A 19,595-nucleotide genomic window follows, 5' to 3' on the forward strand; every position below is an offset into this window, starting at 1 on the left:
ATTGTGCACTGCAAGCAGCATTCATTATCCCTGTACCTATTGATCACAGGTGCATCAATATACATTTCCTTTATCCTCCCTGACAATGGCATTTAATCTACAGTAGTTGAAGTCTGAATACTGTATATGCTGTCTGATTGGCTAACTGGCACTTACTGCTATACTGTATGAGCCCTATTGCTCTCCTGTGTGCCATAATCCATCTACTCTTTGCTATAAACAAAAGAACAAAGCTTAACTTAAAATGAATTCATTAAAGGCTAGCAATGTTTTGTCCATCAGGGTTACATTACAGGCCAACATTACAACTATAGACATGTTTATGGTAATAGGATATTACAGAAAGTAGTGCAGAATTGTAGAACAAACTGATGGTTAATTGTACACAAATGTATGATTGAAACCCCAGCGCTGCTCCTCTGAGCATTGAGTACCATTGTACCTGGGCGCCGTACTATCAGGAGGCCCCGCATGTCTGTCTACTACAGAAACATATTTCCTTACTGCACCGAAAAGTGCTTCCAGGGACTTGACCTTCGAAGCAGCCATGCGTACACATGTTCAGAAACATAACAGTGAACCCTTCTGTGTATGCATTCTCACAAGAGTAAACCGACATTGCTGTACCTTCATCCAAGTTTCCATTACATTTTGAAACAATATTTCAAACAAAGCGTTCACAAATTACTGTGAAAATATACAAGCTATGCAAAGCTGTCTGAAAGTGTTAATGTGTGGGGTCTGTGTTTTGCTAAGCCTTGTAGAGGCAATGTTTAAAGAGATAGAGAACCAGGCAACAAGCTCCTTTTTATCTGTCATTTTTCAAACACAGCCTGTAACATTGCAGTTAAGAGCCATGTACAGTATTTTATGTATGCGCAGGACCCGTTGTGCACATGCGTGGCACTGGAAACAGGCATTGAAATGGCCTGTATCTCCATTGTGTAGGACAGAGATCTCCTTGCCTCTGCAACAGGGAGTGGCCCATGGGAAGCAAGGAAGCAGCAGTGATAGCAAAGCCAGCCAGACCTGAATGACCCCCAGTATCATTACAAGTGTATGTATCCGGGTGGTAGAGATGACTACAACACAACATTTGGGTAAAATGTGCATTTAGTTCTGTGCACTCGATACGTATGCCTTTGAGAAAAGACTTTAATGTTTCTTTTGCATTTTAAAAACAAATAGCAACAACCTGTACACCTACAATTAAATCAAAAAGCTTTTAAAGACCAATGTTGCTCTATGTGGAAACAGAAATCTAACTTCTGGCCTGATTCAGTACTTCTCACTAAGCATCAGTTGTACGCTGCATAGCAAGACGCTTAATGCCTCCCGGCCGAACACTACTCTCCCTACTGCCAAATCCCCCCAGTACCATGTGAGGGGATGTACATGAAAACATTCCCTCGCATGTGGCCAAAAGGGGAGATAAATCATTCAATGGTCACAGACCATAAATGATTTCTCTCCCCTTCGAAAATAAAAGTCAGTCTAAACTGACTTTTATTTACGTCGGAGTCCACCGAAGACGGGGCGGGCGCCAAAATCATGTGACGTCAGTTGCCCACCCTGAGCAGAGAATGGCCAGTGTTTTCATGGTAGTGCCCATAAAATGCAGGGCGTTCCCCTCCAGCCGCCCCTGAGCCCCCCCTCCCCTACCCATGCAAATGCCTCGGTAAGTGTGATACTCGCCGAAGGTGTTCGCAAATGGGGTCTGCACATGTGCAAATACCCCTCCACCATTGGAAGGGGGCTGAAATCTTAGTGTAGCATACTATGTAAGATATACATTATATATATATATATATATATATATATATATATATATTTTTTTTTTTCTTTTTTTTTTTATAAATCAAATCTTTTACAAGAAATATTATGAACATGTGAAATTACAGTGGTAAAGAAATTGACCTGGAAACTGGCTTTGGCTAATGAGCTATGTGTACTGAAATATCCTGAGAATTGTTCGCTCGGAAGCAATGATGACTTTGCCAAGTGTGGGGGGACCAGGCTAGACTCTGCGCACATGTTTTAATATCAGCCTTACAGCAAAACCCAGACAGTGATGAAAAACTCTAATAAGCTCTACCTCATAATAAATGTGCATTATTTGCCAATTAAATGTGCCCAGGCTGTTTTTAATACATCTTGGGAAGCGTTAATTACAGAAATTATGTATGCTTTAATGCTGCACAGTGTCAAATTAGGAGTTAAATAATTCTGAAAATGTATCTAAGAAAAGTTAAAAACAAGACTAGAGTATACAGAACTACATACACCTTTATAGCACCAGGGAGAATGTAGGATGGCCAATTAATTAGGATTGTTTATATGTTTCTTATACTGCCAATTGTAGCCTGATAATAAATTGGTTACCATTACCATTAGCACAGGTCAGGCATTTAAAACCATCAGCTATGTTTGCAGCACAGGGGCATGTGGTGTCATTTAACTATTGTTAGGACAACTTCATGTTTCAAGGTCCGCTTTTCTTCTTCGCATTTAAAATGTTTTCCTACTTACTGTAGATTGTTAGTTCCTGGAATAGAGACTATTTTTTTTTTTTTTTAAATAACTTTCACAAAAAGAGAATCAAATGTTTTCGGTTCAAATGTACTGTTTAATTTCACATTTCTGATGTCAATTTTTCAGTGGCAAAGTTCATTCTTTTTTTCTAACATGGGGGCAGATGTATTAAGCCTTAACAAGAGAAAAATGCAAGGGTGATAAAGAGAGATACTGTAAACGTCCAGCCAATCAGCTCCTTACTGACTTTTTCAAACACAGCCTGCATTGAGCAGGTGATTGGCTGGACGTTTATCTCTCTTTGGGCCAGATGTACTAAAGTTGAAAAGTGATAAAATGGAGAGTGATAAACCAACAGCCAATCAGCTCCATGTCACAGGCTGTGTTTGAAAAATGACAGGTAAGAATTGATTGGTTGGTGGTTTATCACTCTCCATTTTATCACTTTTAAAGCTTAGTACATCTGGCCCTTAATCACCCTTGCATTTATCTCTTGTTAAGGCTTAACCCATTATCCTATTATCCCCACTGAAATGAATAGGTAGTATTTTTTTATGGAATACGCCATTACTTCTCCACTCAAAGTAAATTCCTGTTTGTGTATAAATAATAAGCAGTGAAGGCTCCTTCCTTTGAAAAATGGGGGCTACTGATGACCATGCTGGCTGAGTGTTACTCAAGAGCATAGCCACTGCCACAACAAGGTGTCAACATCTGCAGAATGGAGCTGACAGGTTCCAGGACCAGCAAATGGGCAGTCAAGCAGTAGCTTGACAGCACATGTGCAAACCCCAAGCTTCTGTGGACTGCATCAGCTGCAGTCCGTCCACAGAAGCCTGCTGGGGCTGATGATCAGGCAGTGAATGGCATCCTATAGCTCTCTGCTTGTAGCAACCCAGACTGGCAGTCTGGTGATTGGCAGTGCCATTAACATTGCATGCAGTGTGGTCACAGACTGCCACTGGCTCACTCACTTCCTCAGTGATAAATTGCAGTTCTGCAGCCTATAGGTAAACTTCACCACTGATAATAAGTATTTATGTAGTCATTTACTAGACCGATTGGAAAGTATATTAAACCGACACAACTTGAACCATTTACAATTGAACTGTGTTTTAAATTAAATTAAATCATATACAGTATTTTTGTGAATATTAACATCTGTCCTTAGATGAACAATTTTGAAAAATTGGTTACTGTTTAAAACGTAATCATTTATAAATCTTGATAAAGTGTGCTGATTTAAATTAAGCAACTAATAATTCCTATTAATCATTAGCAACTAATTATACTGCTGTTTGGTCAATCTGTTTGTTACATTAGGGTTTATGTAAAATTACAAAGTCAATTAATAAGTTGTCTAATTATGCTCAATGCAATTCTTTTTAATGTTCAATCTTTGTCATGTATTTACAGGTTTATCAATAGACTATGGAGAAAACAAGTTATACTGGATCAGCTCTGGGAATGGAACAATAAATAGATGTAGTCTGGATGGGAGTCATTTAGAAATAATAGACTCAATGAAGGAGGAATTAACAAAATCTACAGCACTAACTATAGTGGGTAAGTGAAATGATACAACTTGCGGTGTATCCCTATTGATTGACTCATGATTAAATAGGGCTTGTTATGCACTAAAGGTATTTTACATCATTTCTTTGGAAGTAGAACAAATAAATAGAAATGATATCAAGGTTAAAGGATGCATACAGTTTGTTGACAGTACTATATTATATACCTAAGTTGTCTCATGGTATTAATGGGTTGCATAACAGATGTGTTTTTTTTTTTTTTTCGTTTTTTACTTAGGGTGATCTCTATAGAAAATTGTATATAGATAGGAAATTACAATTTCAATTAGTCATTTTATTATCCAACTTAAACATAAACATATTTCCAAATATAAAAAAATACATTTAGTATCCATGCGTCATCCACATCTCTGTCAGTTGTCATGGCAACCAACTGCAATGCATTAAACATTACAGTAGGAAAAAAGGATATGCAAAATGTGGCATAAAACCTTTACCAATGTATGGCTAAGCTGAATGGCCTAGAGTTTACAGGTCACATCCATTAGACTTTTAGAACAGATCTACATGTATGGCAGGACACAACCTTCATCTATATAGAGCCTGTCTGGGACTTGTTTGGTTTCCTCAGTGTAGTAATTCTGGCCAGCACGTGAAACGCTGTGGAACACATCTTTGCAATGATTTATTATTATTATTATTATTATTGAAGAACCAGCGACCAGTTGCTGGAGGTGACAGTACAGTAACTATAATCACTCTGTCATACAGAGGTGGTCCAAATTATTCTTCTAAGCAATTTAGGAACGGACAGTAATAACAGAGCCAGATCCGCTATCTGCACATTTGCATTATTGCACCTTTTATAATTATTTTATTGCAATAATATGTGTGGCTGTTTGGCCTATTAAATTGTGATATTTTAACTTAATACAATTTGTGAAGTCAATCCAACAGTGTAAAGGTTTATTATTGCATAGCGCTGCATATCTTGTTTTTCTGGTGACCATACTCACCCTCACCAGCCTGGCCCGCCCCACATAGCAGCAAAGCCACCGCTCTCAGCCACAACGCCATCATGCCTTCCAGCCCTGTGTAGCGAAGCTGTGGCCCTCTGTCACCCGCCCCGCCACCATGATGACAGCAGTGGCATGTGTGTCTCAGTAGAACATTGGGACCATCACGGCTGCCCAGTCTCAGCAGCAGACGGGCACTGCCGGGGCCCCCTGTCACTGGGGGGGAGTGGCCAAAGTATATGGGGGTATTATTACTGCACACTGACAGCGTTGCTCATTACTCCCTTCTGTAATGTATATTGTGGGAATAAACAATAGCGAGCACCCCATACCCAGCCCCTGCCCTCACTTATATCACCTATCACCCCTGCAACTGTAACTACATCACCCTCAGCACCCCCACCCCTCCCACAGCACCACCGGACACCCTTCCCCACCTGCAAAAAACCTGCACCTACCACTCTCCCACCCGTGATAGTAATGCACCACCCACACCACCCCGCACCCCCACAACCCCACTACCCCCACACTCAGCCAAACCAACACTGCATCTGCCCAACACCCACAGCACCCACACACCCAAACCTCCCCCACCACACCACCAACATTCCCACACCCACAGCATACCCACAACTGACTCTGACTCACCTGGTGCACCCCTACACACCACCAACGCACAAGACACACAGGCCCCCCCCCCGCATCTGAAACTCCACCAACCACACCACTCCCGATCAACCTCCCACCTTACTGCACCCTCGCACCCTTGGCACCTTCGCACCTGACCCTCACCCACCCATGCCACCACCACATCCACCCGCCACACCACCGTACCTGCCACTCCACCACCTGCAGCACCCCCACATCTACCACCCGCAGCACCCCCACATCCACCTGTGAAAACACCACACTCACCCCTCCCACATCTGCGGTATTTGCCCAACTGCCCCTCCCGCACAACCCATATTTCACGCAATCAAGACGTTCACAGGTTAAGATGGCGGAGCCCCTTATGACGGTGTGAAGAGTGCCCATAGGGCACAATGAATCACCTAGTCGTTATAATGAGGCTAGCATGATATGTAAAGTCTTTCTATTTTTGTATGAGATGGTAAATGGTAAGGTAAACTGCCCTTGTTAACTAGCAAGATTTTCCGAGGTTGCCATTTATCTGGCAATATTTGATTAGTTTTACCAAAGCAGGTGCTATTCCTTTTATTTAATTTGTTATACTTTGGATTAAATTGTGAATTAAAATGTTCTATACAGGCACTTGACAGAAGGATGTATAATGTACAGATGGGTGCCCAAAACTCAGTTCTCAAGGGCTACCAATAATTTCTCTAATTAATAATAATTAACCGGTAATCCTGGCTCTAATTATCTCCAAGACAGCTTGCCTGTTGTGCCCCGAGGGCTGAGTTTGGATCTTCTTCATCTTTGGTAGCTCTATGTGGTCTGCTGAAATAGAAAACCAGCAGCTTGCAAAAAATAAATGTTTACTGGTTTTATTAGATTCACTTATGATTGTAATTTTCCTGTAGGCAGTGTGGAGAGAGGGTGAAGCCACTTCAAGTTCAATGACAAATTCCTAATTACCACTAGCAAATAGTTGCAATGTTTCACTTCAGTGTAGTTTTTATTGTTTTGTTTCATTAGTGCTTTAAGGATATTTAGAAAAAAGTGGTTCTAAAAATTCCTTTGTGCTGTTTGAAGACTGCTGATAACATTTGGACTCCACAGGAGAACCCACTTAACAGGATTTGCAGTTATGTAGAATATTGTCAAATCCGCACTTACTGCATCATTTTTATGCTTAGATCAGCTGGCACTATTACATTTCAGTCACATTAGGAATGGCCCGATTGGTGCAGGTATTATTACTTGTTTGGCTGAAGTTGAAGCATGTGGCAGATAGTTGGCATAAAATGATATTCTTCAAACCAATTCTTTCTTTATCTAGTCCTGGCTTCACCATCACATCTCTGTTTAAAAAGAAATGGATGAAAAATCTAATATTTCTGAATTTGAGAGACTAGTGTCCCTACATGGCTATACTCCAAGAGTAAATGATCTAACAAAAATAAGAAGTACTCCATTACAATCGGAACTTACCAACTGGATTGTTTCACAGCAAAATTTAGGTTATATTGAACAACAATGCTCATCCCTAGATGTAGTTCAATTTAACATACTGCAAAATCAATCTACATTTTATTTGAAAACATTTTAATTAAAAGGTCTTGAATGTGGTCACATATTTCTTATGAAATAGAATCCATTACAAAAATATTTGTTTCTGTCCCCTTACTGAATTATTCTGTGATTAGAAATTTTCAAATGATAACAGAAAATAAGCAGTTTGAACATCATCACAAATTAACTTATTTTAATAAGCTGAATGAAGTTTAAACACTTAGGACCTTATTTTGGTTCACTCTTTCTGACAAAATCCTTCTTAGATGGACAAAACCATGGCCCTTATTCTGATTGATGCGTACTTTTCCGCATACTTTCGGATCGCGTCTTTACGGCGTCTGCGCATGCGTGGAGAACGCTACGCGCATGTGCCACGCCTTGACTCCGTACCTGTTCGGCCAAATCCCGTACAAAACTGGTCACCGCAATCATTCGGGAAATATGGGCGTATTATGGGCGTCATGCGGAATGACACATGGGCGTAGTTTCAAAGTGGGCAAAACGGGGCGGAAACATGGGCGGACACGGGGGAGTACACTTATGTTGGGGGGCGTACATTCGGATAGCACTCCGAATGCACGCGAACAAAAAGGGAAGAAATGTGCGGTGTCCAAAAGGCCACTATTGCTTTGCGGACACCACTCGTTCCTGCGGGAGGCGAACGGACCGCCTAATGACTACAAGCATTAACACCTGAACCCAATAAAATCGACTCCTTTACTCATTAATCACTAATAGGACGCTTGTCAGTGCTTTAATTGAAACCATTGCACTTCAATTGCTGTAAGGGTTAATGTGTGCAATGCATGTGTTAGGCATGCTTGTAAGGATATATTGGCATCTAATTGATTCCAATTCCAAATAAGCAGTTTTTTATGAGGATAGGTAATTGAATAAGTGGGTCATGTGATGTATTGCAGAAGATACATAATAGTGGGTTGTTTGGCGTAAATACTCCGCTTACGGGCGGTAGCACCGCTTGGCTCCCGTTCGGATGCGGTATTCCCGAGCATACTCTGTAATACTCTGTAATACCGTGCAGAATCGGAGTGTTTCTCCCGCACACGCATGGTTTGTATGTCGTCCGTAAACACGCCCTGTTCTTAAAGAGTGAGTCCGTCCGAATGCGGAGGACCCGTGGGCATTTCTACGGACGATGGCCGCACGCGGCAGAACACCGTGGCGTGCGGACCGCTCCGTAAGAATGCGGGAATATCCGCACCGATCAGAATAAGGGCCCATGTGCACTGTAGGGGGGCAGATGTAAAATGTGCAGAGAGAATTAGATTTGGGTGAGTTATTTTGTTTCTGTGAAGGGAAAATACTGGCTGCTTTATTTTTACACTGCAATATAGATCTCACTTTGAAGTAAAACCCCACCCAAATCTAATTATATCTGCACAAGTTACATCTGCCCCACCTGCAGTGCACATGGTTTTGCCCATCTAAGAAGGATTTTGTCAGAAAGAGTGAACTAAAATAAGGCCCTTAGTCTGGAGTAGATAGGTTCAGGGCTGCCATCAGGAATTTTTGGGCCCGGGACTCATTTGCAGTCCGGGCCCCGTTCCTCACCAATCTCCTCTTCCACTGAGCTACAGTCCAGAGGTCCAGAAGCGCTGGAATCTCCAACTCAGGATGCCGCCGGCCAATTAAAATACAGCACCGGCTGGTCAATTAGAGCTTGCATATCGGCAGCCGTTCTGATTGACTGTCGGTACGCAAGCTCTGATTGGCTCAAAAACTGGTGCAGCATTTTAATTGTCCATCGGTGTCCTGGGTTGAATAAGCCTGCGCTCCAGGACCTGCTATGTGCAAAACAGTGGAGGCAGTCATGGGGTTGCGGTGGTAAAAATGATGACCCACAGCACCCCCTATTGGCAGCCCTGGATAGGTTGTATTATAGGCAGGACATTAGGGGTTTAATTACTGTTATTATGAAGCCAAATAGATATTTCTTCTCTCCTTTTTCCTTTGTTGTTTCAATACTTGTGTATTTGCAGGACGCCCAATTTACATACGTACGGCACCGTAGGAAAATCGCATCGCATCACATGCAATTTTGCTGTGCGATGCGATGCGAGTTTCCTTAGTTAATTTTTAGTGCACCCCTGCCCGTGGATCGCATCGCATCACATGCCATTTGCGGTGCGGTGCGATGCAATGCAATTTTTCATTGTATAAGCACTCATGCGATGAGATGTGATGGTACTTAATTTTAAAAGCACCCATGCACACCCCCACTATCCACGTTAGCCCGAAGAGTGGCGTGCAGGCGCGGTTCCTTCCGACCTTTTAGTACCCCCACTATCCACGTCGGCGTGGAGTTGATTTTATAAAGTATGGCGAGCGCAGCAAGCCACTGAGCCAAAAGCGTGGCGAGTGCAGAAAGCCATGGGATATGATGCGATTTCACTATGCAGAATAGCCCACTAAGCAAATAGCTTAGTGGGCGCCCTGCAAATACACAAGTACCGTTGTTTCTTACATATTTTATGGGTTGATCGTTCAGTGGCCATCTTGTAGCACTATACTAAATACTCAATCCCCTTCAATACACTGAGTAGACTGATTTCACCTTACCTGGGTCCATGGCACTATTCAATCGGCTGGCAGGCCTAATAAGTGTATATGCAAGATGGAAAGCTAATTTATAGGAGTTGAAAGGGCAAACTGTTTTTCATTTCCTTACCATAAGATGAGTGTTTATTGATTATATGGCTATCCTTTTTTTCACTACCATACTTTTATAATATATAAAATGCTGTCCATGATGTCCAGGTATTTATTCTTAAGCTGTGTACACATGGTGTGATTTGGGCTATAGATTTTGACTATATAGACTAACAATAGAACTTGCTTGTCAAAATTGATAGCAAGTTAGTTAGAGAAAGGAAAAAGAGGGGGGAAAGGTTATTATGGGAAAGAAAGAAGGAAAACTGTTGGCGAGATTGGCAAAGAGTAGGTGCTAAGATTACGTGGACAGTATTCATGGTAGGAAATCCAGGTAGACCAAATTCCCCTGAATTTGTGCAAAGATTCAAGTATGTAGCTAGTTCTGTATTTTAGATGGTAAGTTTGCCAATCTAAGAAGGTAGAGTAGAGGAGGGAGGAAGACCTTCCTTCTTTCAAAAAGCTGCAATGAAGCAATTAGCTGCATTTTGTATACTGTATGTCTAATTAGAGCTAACGTGTTTTGTCACAATTAGTGATGGACCGAGGAAGGAGGGAGTATTATAAGCAGGGTTGTAGCGTGATGCCTTTAATACTGCTTTCACATTGCAAAATGCAGGTTCACACCAGGACTTTGAAAAGGTTCAGTCCCGGCGTGAACCTCCCCACAGCAAACTGGCATTATTGCAGGTTCGCTAATGTCATCCAGGGCGGCGGGGGCACGCTGGGGACTTGCCGCGTCATCAGGGAGGAGGCATCGCTTAGAACTGGTGCTGCTCCAAGCGCTGCCTCCTCCATAGTGTGAATGGGAAACGGATCACATGACCCATTTAACCCATTCACACCGCCAAACCACACCGCAACAAACCGGTCAGAACTCTGTGTTGCTACCCATTTACGGGACACGGTAACCCCTTTCACATTGCACTAATTACTGGGTCAAACCGGCTTGTACCCGGTAATCAGTTGCGTTGTGAAAGGGGTATCAGAGAGCAGATAAAGTGATGACCAGTATTCTAAAAGAGTTTAATTTTAGGGCAGAGCCATTTTTAATTTTAAATAATACCAATATACCATCAAAAGAATATAAATACGCTTTTCACCTTTTAGTTACGGTATGTCCAGTTATGTGTGAGTGCTTCAAAAGTTGGTGTGTGTATACTTTCACTTGTTACGGTCATTTTTATATAGATGACACTGAGCAGGCACATTGTCATTTATTATATGTTTTCATGTATAGGCCCTATAGCTAACATTTATTTCCGAAACACATGATATAGTAAGCAAAACCCAACCACTGTGTACAGTCAAAATCAAACAAAGCTGAACTATATAGAATATTTCTGAGAGTGGGATGTAAATAGTTCACTTTGTAGTTCTAAGAGTTGTTCAACTGTGCCGTTTTTTAAACATTGGCTCTTCATTGACATTTGTATGCATGGATCTTTCCTTCAATCAATGTTAACAGAATAAGGGCTACGTGTTTCCTTCCGGGAGCAGCTGGAGTTTCTTAATGATGGGAATCATTACAAGCATTTGTTCATGGTTTCACTTGTGGCTCTCAGTACCTCCTATTTTTTTTTAAGAAGATAAAAGGTTTTCCAGAGCTTTAGAGAAAGTGCGAAAAGAAATAAGCATGAAGCCTCTGGGATTTGCAAACACGTAGATGGAATAACTATATAATATGATCTGCCAATGATAGAGCTGTTTCTTACTCAATCTTCTTAAAGGACCACTACAGTATATTTCATAATATATATATATATATATATATATATATATATAAATAGTAGCAGATGTCCGGCACTCACACTGACAGTTCTCAAATGCTCCCGGTAGCCTTGCCCAGTGATAAATACAATCCAAGTTGCTCCAGCAGGAGCTATGGCCGGTACTCAGAGAGACTTGCAGAAAATAATTAGAGTCAACACTAGAAGTGTGGTCAACGTTTCTGAGGCCCTTTATTGCCTCTTTCGTCAGGACATAAAGATACAAACAGATTAAAGACATTTATATAGCTTACCCAAACGACCCAAGAAGCTCTCCTGCACGCTGCGTCCACTCGGAGGTCGCGATGACGTCACTGTAGTGCGCATAGCGCCGGCGCCTCGTCAGACACCCCTGGGGGCGTGTCAGGAGAGAGATGTAAACATTCACCATAGAAACTGAAAAAAACGGAGTGAAAGATCAGTATGCATAAGAGTACTCTGCAGGATATCAATGTATAAATCATAACATAATGGCAGTCGCAGAAGGGGGAAAAAAACAGAAAGGGACATAATACGAAATAACGCTATAATGCATAAATAATCACAAAACAATGTGGGTTCTGCTGGAAACAAAGTAAAGGATTAAGACAGGATTTTACTACAGAAAACAATGCAGACTTTGCTTCTCATTCATGCCCAATGGGGATACAGTCTGTAGCCTGTCTATCCAGCGTGCCTCACACTGTAACAATTTTTTTCCGCGGTCGCCACCGCGAATAGATGGTGGTACCCAGTCAATCATTTTATAGCGTAAAGATGCAATGGAGTGGTTTAATTGGATGCAGTGCCTTGCAACGGGTTGTTCGCTCATTTTTCCCTCAAGTGCCTTGCGAATATTGGAGCGGTGTAGAGCTATGCGCTCCTTAAACATTCTTATGGTTTTACCCACATAGAGTAAACCACACGGGCATTTAATATAATACACAACGTGTGTACTGGTACAAGTGAGGGGAACTTTTATGTGATATTTTTTACCGGATCTGGGGTGTGTAAATACATCTCCAGATTCTAAGGCATTACAAGTGGTGCATCCCAAACATTTAAAGTTGCCAGGTTTCCTACTGAGGAAATGTGGGGCAGGGGTATCCTTAAATGATGTGATGTCATTATGAACCACCCATTGTTTGATGTTTTTCCCTCTTCTGTATCCGGGCATAATGGTCTTGTTCTTAAACATGGTGAGGGTTGAGTCAGTTGCTACCACTGGCCAGACGGATTTGGCCTTTTGGATCATCCCATCTGAGCCTGTGGAGAAGTCAATCGGGAATATTACCCTCTCCCCCAATTTATCCTTAGGTCGAGAATGAAGAGTCTCTTCCCTTGGGATGGCTAGTACTTTGCTTCTAGCTTCAACTAAGGATGCCCAACCATATCCTCTCTGGAGAAATTTATTCATAAGAAGATCCATTTCTTTAAGTGCATCCGCTTCATTGGTACATATACGCCATATTCTTAAAAGTTGCGAAAAGGGTAACCCTCTTTTCAGTGCCGGGGGATGGTGGCTTTGGGCCTGCAAGAGGGTATTCCTTTCCACTTCTTTATGGAATAGGGACGTAGTAATTTTATTTTGAACCAACCCAATAGATATATCAAGGAAGTGTATTTTTTCACTGCTGCATTCATATGTGAATTTGGTATCCACATCCCGCATGTTTATACTTGCCAGAAAGAGTTGCAGAGTCTCCATCGTTCCAGACCAGAATACACAGATGTCATCGATGTATCGACCGTAATATATAATGTTCTCAGCAATCTGGGGATCTGAAAAGAAGATCTTCTGTTCTACACCATGCATGTACGCATTGGCGTAGCTTGGTGCCACGCAAGATCCCATCGCACACCCACGTTTCTGATTATAAATTGGACCATCAAATAGAAAGTAATTGCGGGTGAGGGTTAATTGTAAAAGCTGGAGAAATAAATCAACATCTGGACCTTTGTAGGCTGGACTTGTGGAGAGCAAGGCACGAGTGGCCAGTAGGCCTCTTTCATGGGGGATCGTGGTATATAGGCTGACCACATCAATTGTGGCCAGCGCTTGAATTTTCACATCAGGTGGTAGGGACTGTATCTTCAGTAGCAGGGTGGTAGTGTACTTGAGATGGGTTGGCAGGTTTTGAATCACTGGCTGTAGGTAATAATCTAGGAACTGTGAGATGACATAGTACAGGGAATCAATGGCAGCTATGATGGGTCTTCCGGGTGGCTTGATTGGGTTTTTATGCAACTTCGGAATGGTGTAAAACACCGGTATTTTGGGAAATTGCAGGATGAGGGAATCACAGCATTTTTTAGACAGTAGACCTTTTTGTACTGCTGACAGTAGGATGGTGTCCAATTCAAGTTTGTAATCACAAGTTGGATCCTTGCTCAGTTTTTCGTATACTGCGGTATCTTTAAGCTGATTGTAGATTTCTTCCCTGTAATCCTGTGTGTTCTGAAGCACTATCCCCCCACCTTTGTCGGCGGGGCGAATAATGATATATTTATAGCCACTTAGATTGGTCAGCGCTTTTTTCTGATCTAGTGACAGGTTGGAGGGTTTTGGGGACTCCTCCACTGCTGTATTAATGTGATTCTCCATTTCCCGAGAGAAGTACCTAATAGCCATATTGGTGGATGCTGGATCAAACTGGGAACGATATCGTATAGGATTTTCCTCCAGGGGGATTTTGGACTCACCAAAGTGTTCCTTGATACGAAGTTGTCGACAGAATTTGTATGTGTCGACTTTATGGTCAAATGGGTTACAGGTGTGGGTAGGAATATATGACAGTCCTTTATTTAAGACCTCAGTCTCTGATGTGGTTAATTGTCTGTCTGACAAATTAAATACCAGGTTAGGCTTGGAAGTTATTTTCTTCCTTTGCCTTTGCCCTTGACCTCCACGTCTGGTGTGCTTTCTTTGGTGCCGACTTTTCGGGCTCTGGTGGCCACCCCGAGAGGGGGCTTTTTAGAGGTACTTGGGCGTTGATCCATCCTAGTATCCCCATCACTGGCAGTAGAAGCCGCTCCACTTGAGGATTCCGTATCAAATCTGACCCTTCTGTATTTTCGGGCCCGTTGTTGTCTCGCCAGCTGTACATTTCTATTATTCACCCAGCTGTACACTTTCTGCTCCGCGTAGTCCCTGGTTACCGTCTCCATTTTTGTCTGTTTGAACTTAACCAGTTCATTTTTATATTGTTCAACTTGTTGTGATAATTTATCGAGCCAGTTGACACTGGTATCTGTCGACAAAGTAGAAAGGTGGACGGCCTCAAATTGGTTAATTTTTTCAGCTACCAGGGTTTTCTCCCGTTTGGATTCCTCCACAACCAAAAGTAATAAATCAAAGGAGCATTTATTCAGGACTCCTGCCCACTTTCGGCAGAAGTCTGGGTTGTAGCGTCCTATGGTTGGGATGTTTTTCACCCGGAATCCACGAGGGATCATTTTGCTGCGGAAATAGTCAGACAGGGTTACTGCATGAAGATGGAAATCTATTTCCCGTTTTCTCATTTTTAATAATTGGCTGTACAGATGCTCAGGCAATTCAACACCTGCAGTTGCTGTGAGGTTTTCTTTACATAGAATCGTCTCAGCGTCTGTATCTGAGATCGTGTAGGTTTCACCTCGTCGCAAGGAGATGTTGCTAAACCCAGATGGTTCCTGTGTCGACTCTGGTGCAGAGGGATCCATAGCGTGAATAGCCTTGTCACCTAAGAGGTTAAATCACCCAGTCCCTGTGGGGGATACGTGCAAAGTGAATGTGTGCGCAGTCCTGTCATCCAGGCAGGACTTGCTGACGGCCAGTTCAATGCAAGCTGGTATAAGTTAAAGGGAGGTGCGGTGCCTTGACTGAAATCAATGTAAATAGTAGCAGATGTCCGGCACTCACACTGACAGTTCTCAAATGCTCCCGGTAGCCTTGCCCAGTGATAAATACAATCCAAGTTGCTCCAGCAGGAGCTATGGCCGGTACTCAGAGAGACTTGCAGAAAATAATTAGAGTCAACACTAGAAGTGTGGTCAACGTTTCTGAGGCCCTTTATTGCCTCTTTCGTCAGGACATAAAGATACAAACAGATTAAAGACATTTATATAGCTTACCCAAACGACCCAAGAAGCTCTCCTGCACGCTGCGTCCACTCGGAGGTCGCGATGACGTCACTGTAGTGCGCATAGCGCCGGCGCCTCGTCAGACACCCCTGGGGGCATGTCAGGAGAGAGATGTAAACATTCACCATAGAAACTGAAAAAAACGGAGTGAAAGATCAGTATGCATAAGAGTACTCTGCAGGATATCAATGTATAAATCATAACATAATGGCAGTCGCAGAAGGGGGAAAAAAACAGAAAGGGACATAATACGAAATAACGCTATAATGCATAAATAATCACAAAACAATGTGGGTTCTGCTGGAAACAAAGTAAAGGATTAAGACAGGATTTTACTACAGAAAACAATGCAGACTTTGCTTCTCATTCATGCCCAATGGGGATACAGTCTGTAGCCTGTCTATCCAGCGTGCCTCACACTGTAACAGTTTTTTTCCGCGGTCGCCACCGCGAATAGATGGTGGTACCCAGTCAATCATTTTATAGCGTAAAGATGCAATGGAGTGGTTTAATTGGATGCAGTGCCTTGCAACGGGTTGTTCGCTCATTTTTCCCTCAAGTGCCTTGCGAATATTGGAGCGGTGTAGAGCTATGCGCTCCTTAAACATTCTTATGGTTTTACCCACATAGAGTAAACCACACGGGCATTTAATATAATACACAACGTGTGTACTGGTACAAGTGAGGGGAACTTTTATGTGATATTTTTTACCGGATCTGGGGTGTGTAAATACATCTCCAGATTCTAAGGCATTACAAGTGGTGCATCCCAAACATTTAAAGTTGCCAGGTTTCCTACTGAGGAAATGTGGGGCAGGGGTATCCTTAAATGATGTGATGTCATTATGAACCACCCATTGTTTGATGTTTTTCCCTCTTCTGTATCCGGGCATAATGGTCTTGTTCTTGAACATGGTGAGGGTTGAGTCAGTTGCTACCACTGGCCAGACGGATTTGGCCTTTTGGATCATCCCATCTGAGCCTGTGGAGAAGTCAATCGGGAATATTACCCTCTCCCCCAATTTATCCTTAGGTCGAGAATGAAGAGTCTCTTCCCTTGGGATGGCTAGTACTTTGCTTCTGGAGGAAAATCCTATACGATATCGTTCCCAGTTTGATCCAGCATCCACCAATATGGCTATTAGGTACTTCTCTCGGGAAATGGAGAATCACATTAATACAGCAGTGGAGGAGTCCCCAAAACCCTCCAACCTGTCACTAGATCAGAAAAAAGCGCTGACCAATCTAAGTGGCTATAAAGATATCATTATTCGCCCCGCCGACAAAGGTGGGGGGATAGTGCTTCAGAACACACAGGATTACAGGGAAGAAATCTACAATCAGCTTAAAGATACCGCAGTATACGAAAAACTGGGCAAGGATCCAACTTGTGATTACAAACTTGAATTGGACACCATCCTACTGTCAGCAGTACAAAAAGGTCTACTGTCTAAAAAATGCTGTGATTTCCTCATCCTGCAATTTCCCAAAATACCGGTGTTTTACACCATTCCGAAGTTGCATAAAAACCCAATCAAGCCACCCGGAAGACCCATCATAGCTGCCATTGATTCCCTGTACTATGTCATCTCACAGTTCCTAGATTATTACCTACAGCCAGTGATTCAAAACCTGCCAACCCATCTCAAGGACACTACCACCCTGCTACTGAAGATACAGTCCCTACCACCTGATGTGAAAATTCAAGCGCTGGCCACAATTGATGTGGTCAGCCTATATACCACGATCCCCCATGAAAGAGGCCTACTGGCCACTCGTGCCTTGCTCTCCACAAGTCCAGCCTACAAAGGTCCAGATGTTGATTTATTTCTCCAGCTTTTACAATTAACCCTCACCCGCAATTACTTTCTATTTGATGGTGCAATTTATAATCAGAAACGTGGGTGTGCGATGGGATCTTGCGTGGCACCAAGCTACGCCAATGCGTACATGCATGGTGTAGAACAGAAGATCTTCTTTTCAGATCCCCAGATTGCTGAGAACATTATATATTACGGTCGATACATCGATGACATCTGTGTATTCTGGTCTGGAACGATGGAGACTCTGCAACTCTTTCTGGCAAGTATAAACATGCGGGATGTGGATACCAAATTCACATATGAATGCAGCAGTGAAAAAATACACTTCCTTGATGTATCTATTGGGTTGGTTCAAAATAAAATTACTACGTCCCTATTCCATAAAGAAGTGGAAAGGAATACCCTCTTGCAGGCCCAAAGCCACCATCCCCCGGCACTGAAAAGAGGGTTACCCTTTTCGCAACTTTTAAGAATATGGCGTATATGTACCAATGAAGCGGATGCACTTAAAGAAATGGATCTTCTTATGAATAAATTTCTCCAGAGAGGATATGGTTGGGCATCCTTAGTTGAAGCTAGAAGCAAAGTACTAGCCATCCCAAGGGAAGAGACTCTTCATTCTCGACCTAAGGATAAATTGGGGGAGAGGGTAATATTCCCGATTGACTTCTCCACAGGCTCAGATGGGATGATCCAAAAGGCCAAATCCGTCTGGCCAGTGGTAGCAACTGACTCAACCCTCACCATGTTCAAGAACAAGACCATTATGCCCGGATACAGAAGAGGGAAAAACATCAAACAATGGGTGGTTCATAATGACATCACATCATTTAAGGATACCCCTGCCCCACATTTCCTCAGTAGGAAACCTGGCAACTTTAAATGTTTGGGATGCACCACTTGTAATGCCTTAGAATCTGGAGATGTATTTACACACCCCAGATCCGGTAAAAAATATCACATAAAAGTTCCCCTCACTTGTACCAGTACACACGTTGTGTATTATATTAAATGCCCGTGTGGTTTACTCTATGTGGGTAAAACCATAAGAATGTTTAAGGAGCGCATAGCTCTACACCGCTCCAATATTCGCAAGGCACTTGAGGGAAAAATGAGCGAACAACCCGTTGCAAGGCACTGCATCCAATTAAACCACTCCATTGCATCTTTACGCTATAAAATGATTGACTGGGTACCACCATCTATTCGCGGTGGCGACCGCGGAAAAAAACTGTTACAGTGTGAGGCACGCTGGATAGACAGGCTACAGACTGTATCCCCATTGGGCATGAATGAGAAGCAAAGTCTGCATTGTTTTCTGTAGTAAAATCCTGTCTTAATCCTTTACTTTGTTTCCAGCAGAACCCACATTGTTTTGTGATTATTTATGCATTATAGCGTTATTTCGTATTATGTCCCTTTCTGTTTTTTTCCCCCTTCTGCGACTGCCATTATGTTATGATTTATACATTGATATCCTGCAGAGTACTCTTATGCATACTGATCTTTCACTCCGTTTTTTTCAGTTTCTATGGTGAATGTTTACATCTCTCTCCTGACACGCCCCCAGGGGTGTCTGACGAGGCGCCGGCGCTATGCGCACTACAGTGACGTCATCGCGACCTCCGAGTGGACGCAGCGTGCAGGAGAGCTTCTTGGGTCGTTTGGGTAAGCTATATAAATGTCTTTAATCTGTTTGTATCTTTATGTCCTGACGAAAGAGGCAATAAAGGGCCTCAGAAACGTTGACCACACTTCTAGTGTTGACTCTAATTATTTTCTGCAAGTCTCTCTGAGTACCGGCCATAGCTCCTGCTGGAGCAACTTGGATTGTATATATATATATATATATATATATATATATATATATATATATATATATATATATATATTTATTTGTATTTATGATGTTCAGTTGTAGAGGTAAAATTAATTATTCAGTATGACCAT

The 19,595-nt window shown here is 42.4% G+C and overlaps 1 protein-coding gene across 4 annotated transcripts in view; it reads left to right on the forward strand.

Annotated features, from left to right (window-relative positions):
• LRP1B (LDL receptor related protein 1B) overlaps positions 1-19,595 on the forward strand; it is a 1,445,580-nt gene that overhangs the window by 935,059 nt on the left and 490,926 nt on the right. For all 4 annotated transcript variants that reach the window (XM_083153866.1, XM_083153869.1, XM_083153867.1 and 1 more), the window contains exon 32: positions 3,949-4,098. In XM_083153866.1, coding sequence (XP_083009992.1) covers positions 3,949-4,098 — 150 coding nt within the window. The remainder of the gene's footprint in view (positions 1-3,948; positions 4,099-19,595) is intronic.

Source organism: Crinia signifera, chromosome 7 (genome assembly GCF_055691185.1).
Source record: "Crinia signifera chromosome 7, ASM5569118v1, whole genome shotgun sequence".
NCBI classification, from domain to species: Eukaryota; Metazoa; Chordata; class Amphibia; order Anura; family Myobatrachidae; genus Crinia; species Crinia signifera.